This window comes from Leucoraja erinacea, chromosome 16 (assembly GCF_028641065.1).
Source record: "Leucoraja erinacea ecotype New England chromosome 16, Leri_hhj_1, whole genome shotgun sequence".
In the NCBI taxonomy this organism is placed as follows: Eukaryota; Metazoa; Chordata; class Chondrichthyes; order Rajiformes; family Rajidae; genus Leucoraja; species Leucoraja erinaceus.
Window position 1 is genome coordinate 8,958,180 of NC_073392.1, and position 24,442 is coordinate 8,982,621.

General features: G+C 45.7%; 1 protein-coding gene across 2 annotated transcripts in view; it reads right to left on the reverse strand.

Moving 5' to 3' along the window:
* tafa4b (TAFA chemokine like family member 4b) overlaps positions 1-24,442 on the reverse strand; it is a 187,276-nt gene that overhangs the window by 133,969 nt on the left and 28,865 nt on the right. For both annotated transcript variants that reach the window (XM_055647641.1, XM_055647642.1), the window contains exon 3: positions 24,295-24,410. In XM_055647641.1, coding sequence (XP_055503616.1) covers positions 24,295-24,409 — 115 coding nt within the window. In that variant the 5' untranslated portion in view covers position 24,410. The remainder of the gene's footprint in view (positions 1-24,294; positions 24,411-24,442) is intronic.

Genomic DNA, 24,442 nt, shown 5'->3' on the forward strand with positions numbered 1-24,442 from the left:
CCACACTCTAGGGACAATTTTATAATTGTATAGAAGCCAATTAACCCTACAATCCTGTACGCCTTTGGAGCGTGGGAGGAAACCGAAGCACTCGGAGAAAACGCACGCAGGTCACGGGGAGAATGTACAAACTCCGTACAGCTGCACCCAATCAGGATTGAACCCGGTTCTCTGGCGCTATAAGGCAGATACCCTACCACTACACCACCCAAAGTTCTTCTTCAAGGTTCCTTGCTCAATAGCTGGGACAAAGCCAGGTGCCTGATCTTCAGTATTTGAAAGGAAAATACCCATGGCTTATTGTTTATGGGGAAGGGAGGGGAAAAGAGGACAGAGGAACCTTTAAACCATCAATGTCTTGTAAACAAGAGCAGACTGTTGAGGGAGAAGGTGTGACCTGTGAGGCTGCACCATTACTAACTACAGCCTTCTCCTCTGGGACATTGCACCAATCCAGCTATTCCGCTTGTTGGTCTGTTGTTAAATAGCTGGCAGTGTGTGTGTGTGTGTGCGTAAACCGGCAGATATATTATGAATGTCATGGTCTCTCTATTGCAATATTTCACAGAACATAGAACTATTTCCACACCGATCACATTGCCAGGTTAAACTAATCTCCTTTGCCTGACCCGCCGACTTACTGATGCCACCGTGTCCTACATGATGGTGGCATAGTTATGGCAAGTGAGTGACCATGTGGTGGGGCTAAAGTAGCAAATGATAAAGATTAATAATCGATGATGGATGGAGATGTGGTCCATTGAGAGCGTCTCGGTGTCCGATGTAATTCAGACTTTAGAGATACAGCATGGAAACAGACCCTTCAGCTCACGGAGTCCAGGCCAAATAGTAATCATCCAGTATACTAACCTACACAGAATTTTACAACTTTCCAGAGCCAATTAACCTACAAACCCACATGTCTCTGGTGTGGGAGAAAATCTGAGCACCCAGAGAAAATCCACATGTTCAATGGGGGAAGGAACAGACATGACCCGCAGTCAGGATCGAAGCCGGGTCTCTGGTGCAGTAAGGTAGTAACTCTACCACTGCGCCACTGTTAGTGCAAGATGTGGTTTGTTCCCTGACCTTCACCATAGCATTGACCTTCACACATTGAACATGAAGCACACATTTTGTCACAAGCCTGCATGAATCCCTTTCCCTTCTCCCCACACTCTCATCTCACCTCCATCCACCCCCACCTCCCCCCAGAGTCGAGTACTCACCGAGACACCAAGATAAGCTCCCGACCCACACGTGTTTGAGACATGGGGGAAAAAACCAGAACATCCAGAGGAAACATCCAGTGTGCAAACTCCACAGAGATTACCAGTAGTCAGGACTGAACTTGGGTTGCTGGAACTAAGACAGTAGCTCTACGAACTGCACCGTACTCAAGTTCGGTTGTTAACTTGCTCCCTTTCCTGGTTCACAATAACTTCCAGCAAGGCTATCCCACACTGAGCAATAGTTCTAGCAATTGTTTCAGCAGTTGGAAGCAAGATTGCAATCAGCATTAACTTGGTTCAGCTGTTGCCAATCCATGGACCAGCAGGCTAGATGGTGCAATCATCTGATTTCCAGGTGAGAGGTAAATTGGCTCAATCTGGCGTGGATTTCTCACACTAGATTCTTCGCAGCACAGCCGAGATCCTCAACCCATAACCTCCAATGGCCACTCCCTCTCCCAAACCAACGTCCCTTCCATTGACTCCATCTACACGTCACGCTGCCTTTGCAGGCCCACCAGCATAATCAAGGACCAGTCTCGCCCCTCTCCCATCAGGCGAGAGGTACAGAAGTGTGAAACGCACACCTCCAGATTCAGGGACAGTTTCTTCCCAGCTGTTATCAGGCAACGGAACCACCCTATCACTAATTATAGAGCAGTCTTATAGAGCTACTATCTACCTCATTCGAGACCCTCGGACCATCTTTGATTGGACTTTACTGACTTTATCTTGCACTAAACATTATTCACGTTATTCCCTTTAACATGTATCTGCACACTGTTGACGGTTCGATTGTAATCACGTATTGTCTTTCCGCTGACTGGTTAGCACGCAACACAAACTTTTCATTGTACCTCGGTACATGTGACAATAAACTAAAGTCAAACTCAATGAGTAACGCTTGGAAATTCTAATGTGCATTTCTAGGATGATGCATAAAATCAACATAAAATGAACGCATCACCTGTGATGGTGACAGATACTCTAGTGCCATTTAGAAAACATATTGATCGGCACAGAATGGAGGATTGTGAATTATGTGCCCGTCTGTATGGAGTTTGTACGTTCTCCCCGTGGACGCGTTGGTTTTCTCCGGATCCACTGGTCTCCTCCCTCACTCCAAAGACGTACAGATCCGTAGGTTAATCAGCTTCCGTAACACTGTAATTTGTCTTTCATGTGTAGGATAGTGATAGTGTACGGGGTGATCGCTGGTCGGCACGGACTCGATGGGCCCAAGGGCCCTTTTCCACGCTGTATCTCTATTTCTTGTAAAGTGGGAGATTCTAGGACTAGAGGTCAGCCTCAGAATTAAAGAATGTATCTTTAGGAAGGAGATGAGAAGGAATTTCTCACCGGACTCGGTGGGCCGAAGGGCCTGATTCCTCACTGTATCTCTAAAGTCTAAAGACCCTGTTGGCCACCCGTTGATAGGCTATGGGATAGGAATGGCAACAGGTTGGTCGAATGGCCTGCAAATGGTCGCTGTCAATAGTTCATGCGTTTAAAAGACCGGCCACTTTGATCAGGAGTCGGAATGCAGCAAAGGCTGGTGAGATCATTTCTCTGCCCTTTTCATGGCAGCAAGGAAGAGGGTGAGAATTAGCACGTTTTTAAAAAAATTGTTTGGTTAAAATGCTTTTTCAGAAGCAGCCTCGTGGTAATTTTGGTGCTCGTGTGCTCCGCAAATTCAAATTTGCTCCTGGATTTATGTGTAGCTGTAGCCAGCAGCGGTGATGTGCAGCACCGTGTGCCTGGATGGTTGACGATCTTCCAGCTGGTACGAGGAAGCCTGCGTTATCACTGTGATCGACAGTGCAGGCAATCAGACACAGTGGGCGGCACGGTGGCACAGCGGTAGAGTTGCTGCCTTACAGCCTGCGACCTTCTCCCTGTGACCGCGTGGGTTTTCTCCGAGATCTTCGGTTTCCTCCCGCACTCCGAAGACGTACAGGTTTGTAGGTTAATTGGCTTGGTTACAAAGATAATTTGTCCCTAGTGTGTGTAGGATAGTGTTAATGTGCGGGAATAGTGTTCATGGTTGGCACGGACTTGGTGGGCCGAAGGGCCTGTTTCCGTGCTGTATCTCTAAAACTTAAACTTAAACCAACAGCCATCAATAATGTTATTTTGGACATAACACCAGCCTGTGCATTTATATTCTGAATGCAAGATCCTACATGTTAAACCCCAAAGGAAATTAAAAAGGGACTGAATCTCAAGCAAGAGCGAGAGAAAGTCTGGAAGAAAGAAGGCGGAGGGAATGCTAATGTTGTCTAAATGCAAATAATTGCAAATATGGGATTTGTTTATTTTTAGTTTTTTTTAATGTAGAGATACGGCGCGGAAACAGGCCCTTCGGCCCACCGTGCCCGTGCTAACCAGCGATCCCCGCACACTAACACTATCCTACACACACACGTACTGGGGACAATTTACAATTACACCAAGCCAATTAGACTACACACCTGTACTTCTTTGGAGTGTGGGAGGAAACCGGAGCGCCCGAGGAAAACCCACGCAGGTTATGGGGAGAACGTACAAACTCCATACAGACAGCACCTGTGGGTGGGATCGAACCTGGGACTCTGGCGCTCTAAGGCAGCAACTCTACCGCTGCGCCACCATGCTGCCCAGGGTTAAAAGGTATAACAAGATCAATTGGGTACTGTGTTGTATATATGGGGGGGGGGGGTTCACATTTCATTTCCATGCTTTAAGCCAAACAGATGCCTCATAGTTAATAGAAACATAGAAACATAGAAATTAGGTGCAGGAGTAGGCCATTCGGCCCTTCGAGCCTGCACCGCCATTCAATATGATCATGGTTGATCATCCAACTCAGTATCTCGTACCTGCCTTCTCTCCATACCCCCTGATCCCCTTAGCCACAAGGGCCACATCTAACTCCCTCTTAAATATAGCCAATGAACTGGCCTCAACTACCCTCTGTGGCAGAGAGTTCCAGAGATTCACCACTCTCTGTGTGAAAAAAGTTCTTCTCATCTCGGTTTTAAAGGATTTCCCCCTTATCCTTAAGCTGTGACCCCTTGTCCTGGACTTCCCTAACATCGGGAACAATCGGGAACAATCTTCCTGCAATACACTGGTAGGACAGACATAGCAAATACTGTGTATTATCACGTCACAGGAGCCCACACTGATAGCACCTGCTCAAGCAGTGAGAATGTTTGTTTTAATCACTGTATTAAGGCCGTATTTCATCCTGCTCCACACGCCCCGTGTAGCTGTGGTAATCAAATAACTGTCATGGCGGCACGGTGACACAGTGGTAGAATTGCTGCCTCACAGCGCCAGAAACCCGGGTTCCATCTTGACAACGGGCGCTTGTTTGTCCAGAGTTTGCACGTGCCCCGTGACCTGCGTGGGTTTTCTCCGGGATCTCCGGTTTCCTTCCACACTCCAAGCACATACAGGTTTGTAGGCTAATTGGCTTGGTAATTTGTAAATTGTCCCTAGTGTGTGTGTGTGTGTGGGATAGCGTTAGCGTATGGGGATCACTGGTCGGCGTGGACTTGATGGGCCGAAGGGCCTGTTTCCGCGCTGCAAGTCGAAACTAAACTAAAAAAGATGTTTAAGCCGCCTTCTCTTAACTATTTCTGTTTTGTCTGCTTCTGGGTACGGATTCATATTTGATCAGAGAATGGAAGCTGAAAGATACCTCTGTGTTTTGACAATTTTGGTAGCTGTCTCTCGTTACAAAATGTGAAAAAGGCAGCGTAAAAAAAATTTTGATTTGTTCCAAATCCACATCATGCTCAAGCCCCATTGCCTTCCCTTCACTCTGACTGGTGCTTACAACATCTCAATGAGTGCTACCCCTGATGACCTAATTATGACTTGGACAAAGCTACTGAGTTTCATTTTGGATTTGAGCAATGCCACCAGGCTTATGGCACAGCAGTGTATTCATCTCAACAGGGAGCCACTCAGTTGCCAAGTCATGAGCTGTTGACCAGAGCAATTCACCTGGAAATGTGTGCAGACTTATAAATTCCCATCTTAACGCGTTGAAATTCAGACTGTGTGCTCTGCTCCTCATTAACCCTAACACCGGCTTATTCTGCTTTCATGGGCCACGCAATATCTATTGCAGTGGTCATTGTCCATGTATTCAGAATAAGATACAGTACGATACGATACGATGGAACTTTATTTATCCCAGGAGGGAAATTGATCTGCCAACAGTCATAAAACACAAAATGCATGAAACATGAAATTAAAGTGACGAGTGGAAAGGATTGGGGATGTGCAAAGATCGAGGAGGGGGAGGGGAGTCAGTCTATCCCACGACAGAAGGTGGAGGAGTTGTACAGTTTGATTGCCACAGGGAAGAAGGATCTCCTGTGGCGTTCTGTCCTGCATCTTGGTGGAACCTGTCTGCTGCTTAAGATCCTCCTCAGGTTGACCAGTCTGTCATGGAGGGGGTGAGCTGTATTGTCCAGGATGCTCCACAGTGTGAGGAGCATCCTCCCCTCCAACCCCACCTCCCATGAATCCAACCACCCCCAGGATGGAGCCAGCCTCTGAAATCCACCCCCGAAAAAGTGTCCCCTCATCCGGATTTCCACGCTAATCGGCGGCTCGAAGTTGCCCCCTGGGGTTCTGGAACTCCGGCCCGGCCCGAGCTGGCACATCCATCCGTTCTCATTCTCATTACTGCAGTTCTTTGTTTCTACTACTTATACCGTGATACTCTAATATTCAGTTATACATTAGTTTCAGTTATGGTTTAGAGATACAGCGCAGAAACAGGCCATTCGGCCCACCGAGTCCGCACCAACCAGCGATCTGCGCACATCAACACGACCCTCCCCCCACCTTCACTGTACATTTACTTGGAGCGGCACGGTGGCGCAGCGGCAGATAGTAATAATAATAATTTAACGAGGCAGTGGTGCTGGTTTCTGACGGCCACGGTGACTGGGAGCACCACACATCTCTGTCCACCATGCAGCTGTTGTCTCTACACATGCGTCTACCATCAACGTCTTCAACATCGCCTTGAGTGGCCGTGCCGGGTCATGTCTTCCATGGGTGGGTATCGACAGCACAACTGGCATGTCTGGGTGGCGGTGGCAGTGACCAGCGAGCCTCATCCTTCTCCACCTGATCTTCTCGGTCAGAGGCGGATTCTCCCCACAGAGCTGGGCGTTGGTGATGTGGTCCCTCCAACTGACATTGTGAACTTTTCTGAGCGTTCAGGTGCAGGTACCAACGAGAGACTTGGACAGTGCTCAAGCGGTAGAGTTGCTGCCTTACAGCACTTGCAACGCCAGAGACCCGGGTTCGATCCCGACTACGGGCGCTGCGTATACAGAGTTTGTACGTTCTCCCCGTGACCTGCGTGGGTTTTCTCCGAGATTTTCGATTTCCTCCCACACTCCAAAGACGTACAGGTTTGCAAGTTAATTGGCTTGGTGTATATATTTAAAAAATTGTCCCTCGTGTAGGATAGTGGTAATGTGCGGGGATCGCTGGTCGATGCAGACTCGTGGGCCGAAGGGCCTATGTCCGTGCTGTGTCCAAACGAAACCAAACTAAACTAAACACCAAAATCCAAAGGCAAACAGTCGCACTGCTGAAGTCTCTCTCTAAGTCTCTCTAAGTGTTATCTGTTTTTCTTCAAAAGGGTCACATCCAACGCAAACTCTGAGAGCTCATGTAATGAAAGCGGGTACCTTCTCTTTATTCATTTGTACTTTGTAACATGTTTAAAGTTACTCACACACAACGACTTGAATTTCAAATACCTCGAATTAATACCAAAACTTTCAGAAAATAATATTAAGAGGGTGATTTATTGTACTTCATCCCATTTTGTAGGATTCAAGGTAAACTTGAAAAAAAGGCAAAATACTTAACTAACAATCGGCAGTGACCTTCCTTGCCTGTTGCTAGGCAACCCCATTTTAGCTACTGATCTATAACAAAGATTCTATTTCTTTTTTTTGTTTTTGTGTGTTTCCTTGCTGATAATTGCAGATAGGTATGTACAGTGACCTATTTTCTTGATGGTAGTCCGTTGCAAACTGAAGGCCTGTAATGAAACTCCTTTGTCCATAAGGAGGTCTGTGCCATCTCTAAATCCAATGTCACTCAGATCGAGGATGAAAACCTGAAAGATTTCTTGGCGATGTCAGACCCTCTTCCACTGCTGCCATGGAAACATTAATAGTTGCAGCATCCCCATGTTGCTGGATTAATTCAAGAATTCATGTCTATTTCATGGGGCTGGATTATGCACAACACTATACCCCCTGTTAGGGCAGTGCAGCAGTAGAGCTGCTGCCTCACAACGCCAGAGACCCAGGTTCGATCCTGGCTACGGGTGCTGTCTGTACGGAGTTTGTGCCTTCTCCACGTGACATGGGTGGGCTTTCCCCGGCTGCTCCGGTTTCCACCCACACTCCAAAGACGTACGGGTTTGGAGGCTAATTGGCTAGGTATCATTGTAAATTGTGCCCTGTGTGTGTAGGATAGTGTTAGTTTGCAGGATCGCTGGTTGGCACGGACTCGGTGGGCCAAGAGGCCTGTTGCCGCGCTGTATCTCGAAACTAAACCAAACTGTTGGTTTTTAATATGCCGCTAATGTCGTGTTCAAGCAGGGCTGGAGTAACTCAGCAGGTCAGGAGGCATTTCTGGAGCACATGGATAGGTGACATTTCGGCTCACGACCCTTCTTCTGAGGATGAGGTACATTACTTTTTTGTAAACTGGCATCTGCGGTTTCTTGTTTCTACACGATGTCAACTAATCTCATCTGCCTGCCATATCCATATCCTGCCATATCCATATCCGCCCCATGTCCATGTGCCTATCTAACTGCTTCCTGAACGGCACTATCATATCTGCCTCCACTACCAGTCCCCGGCGGAACGTCCCAGGTACCCACTACTCCCTGAGCAAAAAAACGAAACTTGCCCCGCACCTTAGCCTTACACTTTGCCCCTCTCATCTTCAAGCTATGTTTTCTAGTCTTTGACATTTTCACCCTGGGGAAAAAAAGATTCTGACTGCCTACACTATCGATGCCTCTCATAATGTTATCTATTTCTGCAACGTCAGCAACTATCCATGTTCTCCAGAGATGCTGCCTGACCTGCCGCATTACTCCAGCACTTTGTGTATTTTTGTGTACGAACCTGCAGTTCTTTGCTTCAGCATCAAAAGGCACCGTGCTGTCAGGGTGGAAATGGACGTTGCAATATAGTGTATTCAATAATGCAATAATACAAGGTATTTACAATGCGATACAAAGTATTTACAATGATAGACCTATTCGCCTCCATCCTCTGGTCAATCAACTCAAGATATTTATTCGGTCTGTCTTCTCGTTTGATGCTCTTGCGAGATCGGTTTCGCTGCAAATTATGCCACTTGCTTCCTGCGAAACTTGTCATGTCCTCCAATTCTCATCAATCAGAGTGACATTATCACAGTTTAACACCATAAATTATTTCAGCCATAACTGGTATGCAAATCGAACAGGTAACACTGGCTCGGAGTCAGTCAGCTGCACCAGTGCGAAGTCTTGCTTGGAAAGATAAGCTTCTCAATGGCTATCGTAAGCATGACAGCTGATGATGGAGAATCTGGTATCTGCAATCCTTTCATTTTTTTCCCCAGTTTGCTTTGGCATATTCAGTGAAACAATATTAACAGCTAAAGGCACCGGTCCACACATTCTAATTTAACAAAGTACAAACCCTCTCTCTGATGTTTATGTTGGTGGAGATCGGCCAGTGGGCCATATCTACAGACAATGGAAATCAGTAATCCTTTATCAAGCGTAAACTTTATGTCTAAGCAAATCATTCCCGTGGCTGGGCAGCAGAATGGTAATGGACTGGATCCGCAAGGAATTGCAGCGAATTGCGGACGCAGTCCAGACCATCGCACACACCAGCCTCCCTTACACCGACTCCATTTACGTCTCATACTGCCTCGGCAAGGCCAGCATCATAACCAAGGATGAGTCGCAATCTGGGCCACCTCCTCCACTCCCAGAGTAAGTTACATGCAAGTTGGAAGAACAGCACCTCATACTTCACTTGAGCAGCTTACAACCCAGCGGTATGAATATTGATTTCTCTAATTTCAAATAACCCCTGCATTCCCTCTTTCGCAGGCCCTCCCACGCCCCAGTCGCCCTGCCAGTTCCACTGCTCACATCACCGTATCCCTCCGTTATCACCTCTTTCACAGCCAACAATGAACCATTGTGTGCTCCACCTTCCCTTGGTCATCGGTGCCAGCCCTGATTTGTTCTGAACCTTTTCATACCTCTCGTTTCCCTCTCCCCTGCCTCTCAGTCTGAAGAAGGGTCTCGACACGAAACGTCACATATTCCCGCTGAGTTACTCCAGTCGATCTTCGAACACTAGTACTAGGTCACAGCGTAATGTTCCAAAGTACACAAAAAAGCTGGAGAAACTCAGCGGGTGCAGCAGCATTTATGGAGCGAAGGAAACAGGCAACGGTTCAGGCCGAAACCCTTCTTCAAACGTAATGTTCCAAAGTTTCCCTGTGCAATGCTACATTGTATCATTTCTAATGCACTACATTTTATCTATCACAACATCTTACAGCTGCGGGAATTTAGTCCGGCATAAAGTCATTGAGCTGTACAGCACGGAAACAGGCCCTTCGGCCCACCTTGCCAATGCTGACCAAGTTGCAATTCTGGTCTAGTCCCATTTGCCTGCTTTAGGCCCATATCCTTCTAAACCCTGCCATCCCCGCATCTACCCAAATGTTCAACGGTTCAATAGTAAGTTTATTGTCAAATGTAGCTAAATACAATGAAATGCCTTGTTTTGCATACAATTCAGTCAACCAATACCATATATAATCACAATCATACATAAGTAAAAGACTGCAACTATGGGATTGAAAACAATTGTAGATTTCTTCTGTGGTAGTGCACAAAGAGTCATCATAGTTCCGGAGCCATCTTGTAGCTTTCAAGTGTCAAGTTCTTAAAAATATCGAACATTGTCTTGGCATTAAAGGCCTGTTGACATCAATCAAACTTGACAGCACTGAACCGTTGATATAGAGGTCAGCCTGGCCTGACCATGCCATCTGTAACTTCCACCACCCCTCCATGCTTTGAAAATCATAACTGTATCCCCCACAAGATTCCACACAAAAGATTATCTTGCAAGATAGGAACACACGGTGTCGGAGACCATAAAACATAGTTCACAATTTACAAAGGACAAAGGACAAAGGACATTTATTTATTGTCACGTACACCAATTGGTGCAGTGAAATTTGAGTTACCATTGCAGCACACCAATAAAAATAAAGCACAACATTAAAGAATTTAACATTGAACATAAAAACATCCCCCCACAATGGTTCCCATTGTGAGGGAAGACAGCAAAGTCCAGTCCTCTTCCTCTTGTTCACCCATGGTCGGGCCTATTGAGGCCTCCGCAGTCGCCGCAAAGGTGGGCCCGATGTTTCAGGCCCTCTCACCGGATGATGGAGCTCCGGCGTCGGAGGAACACTCTCAGCGGATTGGAGTGTCTGGAACGACCACTTCTTACTCGAGACCGCGACTCCCATAGTCCACAGGCCGCGCTGATCAGAGCACCGACACTGGCGATCTCGGCGAAAGATCCCAGGCTCTGCGGCTGGACACTCCGCAACCACAGCTCCGCGATGTTGGAGTCAGCGGTCACAGCACTCCGGAACTTATCACACGGCTGCCCTCGGTAAGCGTCCTTTATTTATGAGGCTATGACGTCTGGTCCTGGACTCTCCCACCAGTGGAAACATCCTTTCCACATCCACTCTATCCATGCCTTTCATTATTCTGTGCTTCAATGAGATCCCTCCCCTCAACCTTCTAAACTCCAGCAAGTAGAGGCCCAGTGCTGTCAAATGCTCCACATATGCTAACCCATAGTACATGATGACACAGGAGCAGAATTAGGCCATTTGCTCCACCATTCAATCGTGGCTGATCTATTTGTCCCTCTCAACCCCGTTCTCCTGCCCTCTCCTTGTCACCATTGACGCCCAAACTAATCAAGAACTTATCAATTTCCACTTTAAGAATCCTCCATCCCCCGTCTATGGCAGTGAATTCCGCAGATTCACCACCCTATGACAAAAAAAAAATTCTCCTCATCACCTTTCTAAATATATAGCCATCTGTTCCCAGAGTATTTCTCTCCATTTCTCAGTAACTTCATAACATTAGAATAAAGGTTATTTCACCAGCCCCACACCAAATACAGAATCCTGCTTAAATAAAGAGAAGCTCATGGAATCAGGACTGTAATACCATAGCCCATTTCTGATGTACTTTTACCCTGCCTGACTCCAGCTGTTACGGAAAGCAATTTAGCACATAGAGTAGCAGGATTAACCTAGAACCAGTCACCTGACGTTGCAAGTCCCACACATCTCATCCTCTTTACCCTATTTTTCATTTCATTCACAAATTTCACTTTAGTTTAGTCTAGTTTAGAGATCCTACACACACAAGGGACAATTCACAATTTTTACCAAGCCAATTAACCTACAAACCTGCACGGCTTTGAAATGTGGGAGGTAACCGGAGCACCCGGAGAAAACCCACGCGGTCACAGGGAGAACATACAAACTCCGTACAGACAGCACCCGTGGTCAGGATGGAACCCGGGTCTCTGGCGCTGAAAGGCAGCAACTCTACTGCTGCGCCACCGTGCCACCTTAAGTAGCAAATATCCACTGTAAATATATAAGCTGGTAGGATATATATTTAAAGGATATAAAATATCAGTCAGGAATGCAGAATAGTTTTTATTACTGTAATGATAATAAATATAGTAAGGATGAAGTTCTTGTGATTTATGATTTAATCAAAATCTCACATTTCAATTAGTGCCTCTCTCTCACAGACAGCCATCAATCTTACCAGTATTTACTCATCAAACCTTACGTAAGAATAAATGAAGGGAAGTTTATTTTTAATCTCTTCACTTCTGTAGATACAATTCCAAGAAATAGCAAGCATTTAAAATTTTTTTAATCTTTAATTCAGTTTAGTTTAGAGATACAGAGCGGAAACAGACCCTACGGCCCACCGAGTCCACGCCGACCAGCGATTACCCCGTACACTCGTGCTCTACTACACACGAGAGACAATTTATCATCTTACCGAAGCCAATTACCCGATAAACCTGCACATCTTTGGAGTGTGGGAGGAAACCGGAGCACCCGGAGAAAACCCACACGGACACAGGATGAACATGCAAACTCCATACAGACAGCACCCGTGAACAGGATCGAACCCGGGTCTCCGGCGCTGTGAGACAGCAACTCTACTGCTGCACCAGCAAGCATTTATTAAGTACCATGTGTAAATATCATCTTTCCAAAATTCAGGACAGTCCAAAGTACTTTATAGCACATGAAATGCTGATGCCAAATTAATATATAGATTGTATGACACCATCCGCAAAAATATTTTTAAAACATGAAAACCAACCTAAACCGCTGCGCCACTGTGACCCCCCCCCCCCCCCCCCCCCCCCCCCCACCCCCCCCCCCCCCCCCCCCCCCCACCCCATCCCATGTCACCTGAATTGAATTTCATGGCACGTATACCCACGGACTTAGAGGCTGTGATGAGTTAATCACTGTTTATCAAACTGAAGTTGATTGTAAGTATTTAAGAAAAGCCTTTAGCACTCACAGACTGGAGGAGGAGATATTCATGGACCTTTCTCCTCCCATTTACTGTTTAATTAATCACCACCATTCACTGATAACCGTGGCAGGAATGCAGAAGTATAATTTGATCGGATGGTCTTGGAGCTGTTCCGTTGAATCCATTTAAAACTCCTGTTACGTAGCAAGTGGGTGGATTCACCAGGATGACCACTCATTTCTAGGAACACCTAGAGCTGCTTTTTGGAGATCCCCCCAGCGCTCCCCCATTGAACCAGGCTTGTACTCCAGATCTAATAGTGGTGTAGAATGTGGCATAGGCTGGACTATCGGGCATCCATTTTTGCTGGAGTGCATTGTGCTAGGGCTGTCCTGAATCGACTCCACTTCAGAGCCAAGGAGGCAACTCACAATGTGGGTGTTTACAGTGGGTTATCGCCAGCAGGGTTGGGCACTGGTCAACCTGCCTATACCTTTAGACAGCCTAAGGGAGCTTGGGGCAGCACAGTGGCGGAGGGGTAGAGACGCTGCCTTGAAGTGCCAGAGACCCGGGTTCGATTCTGACTACGGACGCTGTCTGTACAGAGTTTGTACATTCTCCGCATGACCTGCGTGGGTTTTCTCCGGGTGCTCCGATTTCCTCCCACATTTCCAAAGGCGTACAGGTTTATAGATTAATTGGCTTCTGTAAAATGTAAAATTGTTCCCAGTGTGTGGGATAGTGCTAGTGTACGTGGATCGCTGGTCGGCGCGGGCCCAGTGGGGTGAGATCAATTATGCCTTCCCAATTCAGTCAGCATTTGTACCATTAAAGTATGTACTGTGGTGGACATTGAAGTCCCCACCTAGTAATTGTGAACAAAGATCCCTACGGCAGGCGATCTGTGTTGAACACAAGACATAATTAAACAGATATATTGAACGGTCGATAGTTTGACTTGCAATGTTATCCCTGGACCCCAACAAATGAGAAAAGCAAGCCATAATTCACAAGCAGGAACATTTCCAGCTATCAGCTTAAAAATACATAGAACTCTTCTGTTATTTATTTTCAACTACTCTCTGTTTTTGAAATGGCACACTAATCACTCCTCAACTAATATATGGAGGTGAATTCAGGGGCATATGCTTAAAACCCATTCATCATCAAAATACGGAGTTAAGTGCGTTAATGCATCGACCAGAAGCAGTATCAATGAAATGAAAACACCAATTAAACATCAAATAATTTACTAAAGCACCAACGTAATTTATAAGTCCGCAATAGAGTCTTTCGCTCCATTTTTCAGCAGAGGCTTGTTTGGGAGAGATAGCCATTAGACAACTGTGCTTCAAGTAAAATGAACAGCTAGTGCCAGTTCTCCTGTATTAACAGGGCTCAAATGGAGCTCTTGCAAAGGCTTGCAAAAGGTCACATTGCCATCATGGAGTGAAAAAAAAAGAGAATCTCAGCTATTTACAGAGGAGATTGATAATGTGCGACTGGACCAGTGGAGGATGGCAGCTCAGTGATTCAGCACTAATGTCCTTCTGCGGGAAGATGTTCTAGCCTACTGGAACCACTGCAACTAATTGCACATCAAATGCATCATACAAACTATGCCGATGTATATTTCAAATATTAAAGTGCACCAATTAAGGTAAAAATGTGCCGTTTATGCTGGAAATTAAAGCATACCTTTTTCTTCCAATTTTTTACATAACTTAGTTCAAGTAGAAGGGTGGTGCAGCGGTAGAGTTACTGCCTTACAACTCCAGAGACCTGGGTTCGATCCTGACGACAGGTGCTGTGCCTGTACAGAGTATGTGCGTTCTCCCTGTGAGCACGTGGGTTTTCTCCGGATGCTCCGGTTTCCTCCCACGCTGCAAAAACATGCAGCTTTGTGGGTTAATTTGCTTGGTAAAAATTGTAAATTATCCCTAATGTGTAGGATAGTACTAGCGTAGGGGTGATCACTGGTTGCCACGGACTTGGTGGGCCAAAGGGCCTGTTTCTGCGCTGTATCTCTAAAGTCTAAAATAAATTCTGATTTCTATAATCTTCTTTTTTCCAGTTCTGAAAGACAACCTGTATAAAAATTGATGGATGTTTGTAATCCTCAGGTTTAGGTTATATATTTTGCATTCCTTTGATTATACTTGAATCGCAAGTTCCAAACGTCAGCTCTGAGAGTTATGGCCTGATTAGCATTCAATCCATTGACACCATTAAAATAGGCTGTTATCAGTGATACAAATCTCAGGTAGACACAAAGTAAAGGACCTGTCCCACTTGGCGATTTTATTCAGCGACTACTGGCATCATATCAATGTCGCCAAAAGATTTTGCACATTTCAAAATCAAGCTGCCGACAAAAAAACGTTGCGACACTTGAAAACACGCCGAGCGTCAAACGTCATTACGCCGCGAATTTTTCGGTGACCTAATACGTAGTCAGTCAATTATGCCGGCAGTCGCCGAAAAAAATCACCAAGTGGGACAGGGCTTTAACTCAGCGGGTGAGGCGTCTATAAAAGGAATGGGTGACGTTTCGGGTAGAGACCCTTCTTCAGACTGAAGAAAGGTCCTGACCCGGGAGGTCGCTCATTCCTTCTATAGATGCTGCCTCACCCGCAGAGTTACTGCATCATTTTGTGTCTACCTTCGATTTTATCCAGCATCTGCAGTTCTTTCTCACATACAAATCTCAGGTCCACTTTTCACACAACTCCGAACATCTCCATTCATCCAAAGCCACGTAATGGAATCATAGAGTCATACCACATGGACACAAACACTGCAGCCTAACTTGTCCACACCAACCAACAAGTCAGCCCAGTTGCATAAATAAGGGACTGCAGATGTTGGGTTTACAAAAATAGACACAAAGAGCTGGATTAGAAACATCGAAACAATAGAAAATAGGTGCAGGAGTAGACCATTCGGCCCTTTGGGCCAGCACCACCATTCAATATGATCATGGCTGATCATCCAGAATCAGTACCCTGTTCCTGCTTTCTTCCCATATCCCTTGGTTCCATTAGCCCTAAGCTATAGTGAACTCTCTCTTGAATACGTCCAGTGAATTGGCCTCCACTGCCTTCTGTGGCAGAGAATTCCACAGATTCATATCAGATGTGTATCTGCCATACCTGCCAGGCTTCTTGCATTAATAGGCAGCTTTTAATGCTCAAAGGCCCCGACCACGGGTGAACAAGAGGAAGATGACTGAACGTTATTGCCTTCCCTCACAGTGGGAAACATTGATTCCACTGTGGAGGATATTCATGTTAAATTCTATGGTGTTGGGTTCATTTTATTTTATTTGTGTGGCTGTGTGGTAACTCAAATTTCACTGTACCAATTGGTGTATGTGACAATAAATGTAACTTGAACTTGAACTTGAAATTTCTGATCTGTGCTTGTGCAAAAAGTGAACTCTAAATGATTTGGTTTGTAGGAAGGAACTGCAGATGCTGGTTTACACCGAAGATAGACACAAATGGAAGGGTCTCAACAAAAGACATCACCTATTCCTTTTCTCCAGAGATGCTGTCTGACCTGCTGAGTTGCTCACAGCTTTTTGTGTCGATCTAGAAATGATATGGGGTGCACCGAAGAATCAGACACAACTCAACCAAAATCCATTCAATGTTAGCCTCTTAAAATATGTTGGTCCACAAACTAGTTGGGCACAAAAAGCTGGAGTAACTCAGTATCTCTGGAGAAAAGGAATAGGTGACGTTTTGGGTCTGAAGAAGGGTCTCGACCTGAAACGTTACCTATTCCTTGTCTCCAGAGATGCTGCCTGACCTGCTGAGTTACTCCAACACTGTGTGTCTGTCTTCAGATTAAACCAGCATTTGCTGTTCCTTTGTATACTGGACTATCTCATAGTGGCCATTCAGATTCATGTTGGTTCCAGGGAAGTTATTGGAGGAACAGCATCTCATATTTCACTTGAGCAGCTTACATCCCAACGTTATGAACATTGACACCTCTAACTTCTTATAGCCCTTGCTTTCCCTCTCTCTCCATCCCACCCCCTTCCCAGCTCTCCGACCAGTCTAACTGTCTCAGACTATCCATGTTTGCTTTGTTTTTGTTACTTCCCAACTAATAATGATCTATTCTACATTTTCCCTGATCTCTGTCCCCTCTGTCCTGGTTTCACATCTTACACTTCCTTATCTATGTATCTCCCTCTCTCCTGACATCAGTCTGAAGAAGGGTCTTAACCCGAAACGTCACCCATTCCTTCTCTCCAGAGAAGCTGCCTATCCCGCTGAGTTACTCCAGCATTTTGTGTCTATCTTTGGTTTAAATCAGCATCTATAGTTCCTTCCTACACATTAGTTTAGTTTAGTTTAGTGATACATCTTTAGTTTAGAGATACAGTGTGGAAACAGGACCATCAGCCCACCAAGTCCGTGCTGACAACAATCACATACACACTAGTTCTATTCTACACACTGGGGACAATTTTTACAGAAGCCAATTAACCTGCAAACCCGCACGTCTTTGGAGTGTGGGAGGAAACCGGAGCACCTGGAGAAAACTCACGTGGTCACAGGGAGAACGTGCAAACTCCGTACAGACAGTACCTGTAGTGAGGATCCAACCAGTAATTCAGTGGAATGATATTGATAATAAATATAGTACAGGTATAGTACGGGTGATTTCATTAAATCTCACATTTCAATTAGTGCCTCCCTCTCTCACAGACAGCCATCAATCTTGTCTGTATTTACTGTTATTTACTCATCAAAACTTACATAAGAATAAATGAAATAGTTTTTTTTTAAATCTCTTCACCCCTGTAGATACCAAGCGGAAACAGGACCTTCGGCCCACCGAGTCCACACCCACTAGCGATCCCCCCCATATACTAGCACTATCCTACACAATAGGGACAATTTACAATTTTATCAAAGCCAATTAACCTACAAACCTGTACGTCTTTGGGATATGGGCGGAAACTGGAGCACCCGGACAAAACCCATGTGGTCACAGCCAGGGAGAATGTACAAACTCTGTACAGACAGCAACCTTATGCCCCTGTCCCACTTAGGAAACCTGAACGGAAACCTCTGGAAACTTTGCAGTTCCCGGAGGTCTTTGTCAGTCTTCCCCTACCTGCTTCCACTACCTGCAACCTCCGGCAACCACCTGCAACCTCCGGGAACCGCATGGAAACCTTGGGTGGGGCGCAAAGTCTCCAGAGGTTTCCGTTCAGGTTTCCTAAGTGGGACAGGGGCATTAGTCAGGATCTCTGGTGCTCTAAGTCAGCAACGCTACCGCTGCGCCACCGTGCCGCCCTGTATGTGGTGCTACAGTTTATTCCAGTGGGTCCAATTAGGATGGAGCTGGACTGCTGAATTTGTATGGTTTTGCGGCGCAAACTGGTTCGATATTCCTAATTCCCAAACACCCTGGATCAGAAAGTGAAGCATTACTACCTTGAATCTGTTCAAGTGCAAGCTAACTGCTGTGAAATTCCAGACCGGTACAATGCCTCATCCTAAAGAGACACCGATGTGACCATTCGATCTCCTGCACTCCTTACCAACTTCAGTTAAAGGTCATGAGATCACTTCCCTCTCAATAATTTACCCAGCACAGCTCCGCACTATCATCAGTGGAATGATGGAAGCACGAGATGACTTTGAGCTGAGCCTTGTACATCCCACACAAAGGGTCTGTGTCTGAAGGAGGGTCCTGACCTGAAACATCACCTATTCCTTTTCTCCAGAGATGTTGCCTGACCCACTGGGTTACTCCAGCTTTTTGTGTCTGCCTTCAGTTTAGTTCAGTTTAGTTTAGAGATGATGTGCGGAAACAGGCCCTTCAGCCCACCAAGTCCGCACCGACCATCAATCCCCGCACACTAACACTATCCTACACACACTAGGGACAACTTACATTTATACTAAGCCAATAAACCTACAAACCTGTACGTCTTTGGAGTGTGGGAGGAAACCGAAGATCCTGGAGAAAACCAACGCAAGTCACGGGGAGAAGGCAGAAACTCCCTACAGGCAAGCACCCGTAGTCGGGATCGAACCCGGGTCAATGACGCTGTAAGGCAGCAAGTATTGCTGCACCACCGTGCTGCCTGGTATTTAAACAAACAGCAGCTGCAGTTCCTTCCTACACATCCCCGCACAGACACACAGCATACAATAACTGCCCGATCATGCAGAGGCAGAGTATGTGGTCAGACAAGAAGCCACGATTTAGTCTGTCATCATTAAACCTGATATTTAGTGATCTTCAAGGTTAGCAACCATTTTATTTTTAAAAACTGACACCCAACATTAATTGCTAGTCTTTGTAAGATTACAAATTCAATACCTGGGAGAATAGCTCGTGGCAATTTAATTATAAACCAAAAAATCATGACCAGCTTTATAAATCTTGTTGCATTTTGTCGATTATTTTCGGATGCTTGTAAACGTTGATGTAGCTATCTTGATACCTGTTCTGAAAGAGTTACTAAGTCTGACATTGTGGCAGCGCTGAATTAATGCACATTAAAATCAAAGTGACAAGATCACTGAAGCAAACTTAATTAATGACAGTGTTCGCGCTGATGTTAATTCAGTTCCCTCATTTTAACTCCTCATGCCGCCTGAACCAAGTAGCAATCCCTGTAGGAGGGAGGGCTCTACCCTCTGCGAGTACCGGTCTCTGACTATCTAGAGATGCAACATGGAATTCTCAATCCCCAGTTCATCCCTAAAAATACCTTGTGTCCGCCCTTCCCCCAATAATACAGCCCAGATTGAAACTCACCACCAAGACAATGATATTCAAGTACAGGGCGCAAGAGCAGCACGGGCGGCACGGTGGTGCAGCGGTAGAGTTGCTGCCTTACAGCGTTTACCATGCCGGAGACCCAGGTTCGATCCCGACTCAGGCTGCTGAGTGTACGGTGTTTGTACGTTCTACCCGTGACCGTTTTGAGTTTTCTCCGAGATCTTCGGTTTCCTCCCACAATCCAAAGACGTACAGGTTTGTAGGTTAATTGGCTTGGTATAAATGTAAATTGTCCCCAGTGTGTGTAGGATAGTGTTAATGTGCGGGGATCGCTGGTCGGTGCGGACTCGGTGGGCCGATGGGCCTGTTCCCACACTGTCTCTCTAAACTAAATTAAATTAAACTAAAAGAGCACCAGTGTAATAAGAACATAGGTCAGTACAGCACAAGAACAGGACCTTCAGCCCAAAATGTCCTTACCAGACAAGATGCCACATTAACTAATCTCCCTGCCTGCATGTGATCCACATCCCTCTATTACTTGTATATCCATATGCTTATCCAAATGCACCTTAAATGCCACTATCTTAACTGCCTTCACCAAAATCTCTGGCAACATGTTCCAGGCACCCACCACCCTCTGTGTAAAAAAACTTGCCCCACACATCTCCTTTAAACTTTCCCCCTCTCACCTTAAAGCTATGCCCTCTTGTCTTTGGCATTTCCACCCTGGAAGGATTAAGGTTCTGACTGTCCACCCTATCTCTGCCTCTCATAACGTTACGTATTTCTAATAGGTCTCCCCCCTCAGCCGCTGACGCTCCTGAGAAAGCAATCCCTGTTTTACAGTCCAATATTCTCACAAAGCAGAATAATAACAGCCAGCTTAAAATTAACAAATGGTTATTATTAAGGGAGCTTTAACATTGATTAAAAACATAAAATAAATTCGAAAAAAAACAACAGTGGCAGTGAGATCACTATGAAATTTGCAAAGAGTGAAGGGGAAAAGCAGGGCTTGCGTAAATTCCCAATTATGTTTAATTTCCCCCTGTGTTTTGTGTGGGAGATCTTGCACATCAGGTAGCAAAGACCTTGATGAAGTCTCACCCCATTTTACCATGTTTAAATTCTGTGCCACTGCCTGTTTTGGGCAGGTTTTTACGCAGGATGAAATCTCCCTTGATTTCCACGGCCCGCATACTAACGGTTTGGTTGTTATCCTCTAGGGAAGGAAATTAATTCAAAGACCGTAACACGCAGTCCCAGCAAACAGTTCCAGTGAGATGCAAGCAGAGACCCTGATTAGGATGCTGGTCCTCCCCTCCCAATTATCTGGAAATGTCAAAAATGGGCCAGGCATAAATATAAAGAGGAAAAGAATCTGATCTGAGGCGTCCTCCAGCAAAATGCTCATTGGTCTTTTCAGAAGTGTCTCCAATAGCAAATGGTGTTGGTAATCGATGGCATTTGTAATCTTACACTGCCCTCTACTGGTTTGTGCAACTTGTTGCAAATTCACTTTCGCTCTCAACACCATTTTTCAAAACAGGCAACGGCCTTAAATTTAGATGTGAGCAGTGAATTTGAAAAGGGCACGGCTACTAAACAGTGAGAGAAGCGAACTGGTATAATTTAAGCAGGGTCTTCCATTCTTGCGTGGAACATTACCGGGCCGAATGAACAAGGATTAATGGAGGCCAGTTAGAGATATTGATAAAAAGTTCTAAAGCCGGAAATTGGCCACGAGGGGGGTTCCACGAGGAGGGGGTGCGTTGGAGGCCACCTTTGTGAGAGGTGCTGAAACCGTTAATTGCTGATTAGATTTTTACATCTCACACAAAGACAAATTAAATAGTTATGCCGAGCATCAGGCCTGCATTGACAGCTTTGAATGTGCTGCATATATATATATATATATATATATATAATAGGGGCTTTTCACCTTTCTAGTTAACTGAGAAGTTACAGATTTGATTTTACCTCATGTTTTATTCACTATCAACCTTTTTAAGAGCAAAACAGGAATAAATAATTCGAAATAACTTTTTTTTTACTCAAGACCTTAAGACATGGGAGCAGGATTAAGCCATTCAGCCCATCGAGTCTAATCCACCATTCAATCTAACTAATTACCAATCCTGGATAAAATAAATACTTTCTGTGCCTGTCCCACTTAGGCGACTCTTTAGGCGACTGCGAGGGACTAGTTTTAATGGAATTCACCTAAGAAACCTAGCGACAACCTATGTCAGAACCTACGACAACCTACGTCAACAAAAATTGGCGCGACTGTCGCCAAAAACTTTTCAACACGTTGAAAATTTTGCGACAGTCGCCTGTAGTCATCTAAGTGGGACAGGCCCATTACTGATCACTCCTTCCCAGTACATGCATCCTTTTCCAACCGGGCGTTGAAGTCACCCAGGAGGCTCCATTTTCTCTTCCTTTGGGATATAGACCAGAATGGTTTTCAAGTTCAGAGTAGATGAACTCCATAGTTTCATGTGAAGCTTTGTGAGTTGGGGCATTGGCATTGATCATCTTGGCAAAGAGATACAAAGTTCTGGAGCGACTCAGCGGGCCAGGCAGCATCCGTGGAGAACATGGATCAATGATGTTATGGGTTGAGATACTTCTTCTGACTGTTCTGGTCTAGGCATTTTGGCTTGTCGTTGAAGTGAACCAGCGGGTCATAAGATGATCACCAGCTCCACTAAGGGAATGACTAAGATGTTGGTCCAGCTCGTTGTTGATGACTCCATGAAGATGGCATTCCTCTTGTGATTTGCCCCTATTGAGGAAGGTGGAACCCCAGCCTTGTATGTAAACAGCCATTCCTGACTGTTGCATCTCACTCCGTTACTGTCAAAGTGCCTCGGTCCCGATGGACAAGGCAGCAGATGGTCTTCTGGTTTGTCACTGTGAGGATCGTCCATGAGGGATCTGATATACCCGGGTGCCTAACACCCCCTTGTGGAGGACAGCTGACTGGGCAGGATCATTTTTAATGTAGCGTAGGAGTTGCATGCACCACAACGAGCAAGATCATGATCCAAGGGCAAGAGGGGCCGAGGGGACTGGAGACCAGACTCTGCAGCTTAGGCATGACCTTAATGCACTGAAGTCTGAATCGATCTACCTGTGATTCTGCTGCAAGGAACGTGTACCTGTACATCACTATAATACTGAACCATCCTATCACCAACTAGAGGGCAGCCCTGACCTACCATTCACCTCATTGGAGACCCTCGGACCATCCTCAATTGGATTTTACCTTTCACTAAACATTATTCCTTTTATCCTGTATCTGTACACTGTGGACTGCTCGATTGTCATCATGTAGAGCCTTTCCACTGACTGGATAGCACGCAACAAAAAAGCTCGTACATGTGACAATAAAGTAACTAAAAAAACACACAATTTGTCACGCCAACAACATTTGAAGGTCAATTAAGGATGGCAATTATCATTGGCCTTGTCAACATTAATAAATAAAGTTTTTTTTTAAATGTCTCTGCTCACTCTTTGTTGGGGTAATCCATAGCTAATCCCATTGCTCTGTTCTCGCTCAGTAGTCCTGTGCCCTAATCAATATATATTCACTTTCTCGTTAACATATACAACGATCTCTGCCTCAACCACTCTCAGTGGTTAGTTTAGTTTAGTTTAGAGATACAGGGTGGAAACAGGCCCTTCGGCCCACCGAGTCCGCACCGACCAGCGATCCCCGCACATTAACACTACCCTACACACACCGGGGACAATTTTGCATTTAATACCAAGACAATTAACCTACAAACCTGCACATCTTTGAGTGTGGGAGGCAACAGAAGATCTCGGAGAATGCCCACGCAGGTCACGGTGAGAACGGACAAACTCCGTACAGACGGCACCCGTAGTCGGGATCGAACCCAGGGCCTGGGGCTCTGGTGGAGTAAGGCAGCAACTCTACCACTGTGCTACTGTGCCACTGCCTCTGATGTAATGCACTCCGCATTTGACAACCCCCCTTCAAAGTCAGAGAACTTCCAACTTCTCTCCTCCCTACATTTATCCATGAATTACCCACTACATATACTTACTTCAGACACTTTAGACCGCTTTATATTTTAAGATACCCCAATTCAATCTATAATTAGTCATTACAGCCTCCAGTGCCAATCTTCCATTGCGTCTCACTTCTGAAAATTCCCCTCCCATTCTGGTCAACCTGATGCACTCAGTATTGTGGACGCACACCAGCCCATCACACAACAAGGTGCTGAAGAAGGGCCTCGACCCAAAATGTCACCCATTCCTTCTATCCAGAAATGCTGGCTGTCCCACTGAGTTACCCCAGAATTTTGTGTTATATCTTTGGTGTAAACCAGCATCTGCAGTTCCTTCCTGCACATCACACAAACCAACCTCCCTTCCATTGATAGACACAAAATGCTGGAGTAACTCAGCGGGACGGGCGGCATCTCTGGAGAGGAATGGGTGACATTTTGGGTCTTGACCTGAAACGTCACCCATTCCTTCTCTCCAGAGATGCTGCCTGTCCCGCTGAGCCACTCCAGCGTTCTACGCCTAACCACGGGAAGCCGGGTCTGTCCCCCACTCGAGTGATCTTGCACAGTTCCTTACCTGAGTGGCCCCGGGTGTGGTGACTTGAAGCCGTCAGCGGTCGGCAGCCAAGCATTAACACAGAGGCCAGCAACAGCCAGTGGGTGAAGAGCATCGATCTCGCACAGAATCTCATCCTAACAGAGAAGAGAGACACAAGCGGGAATAA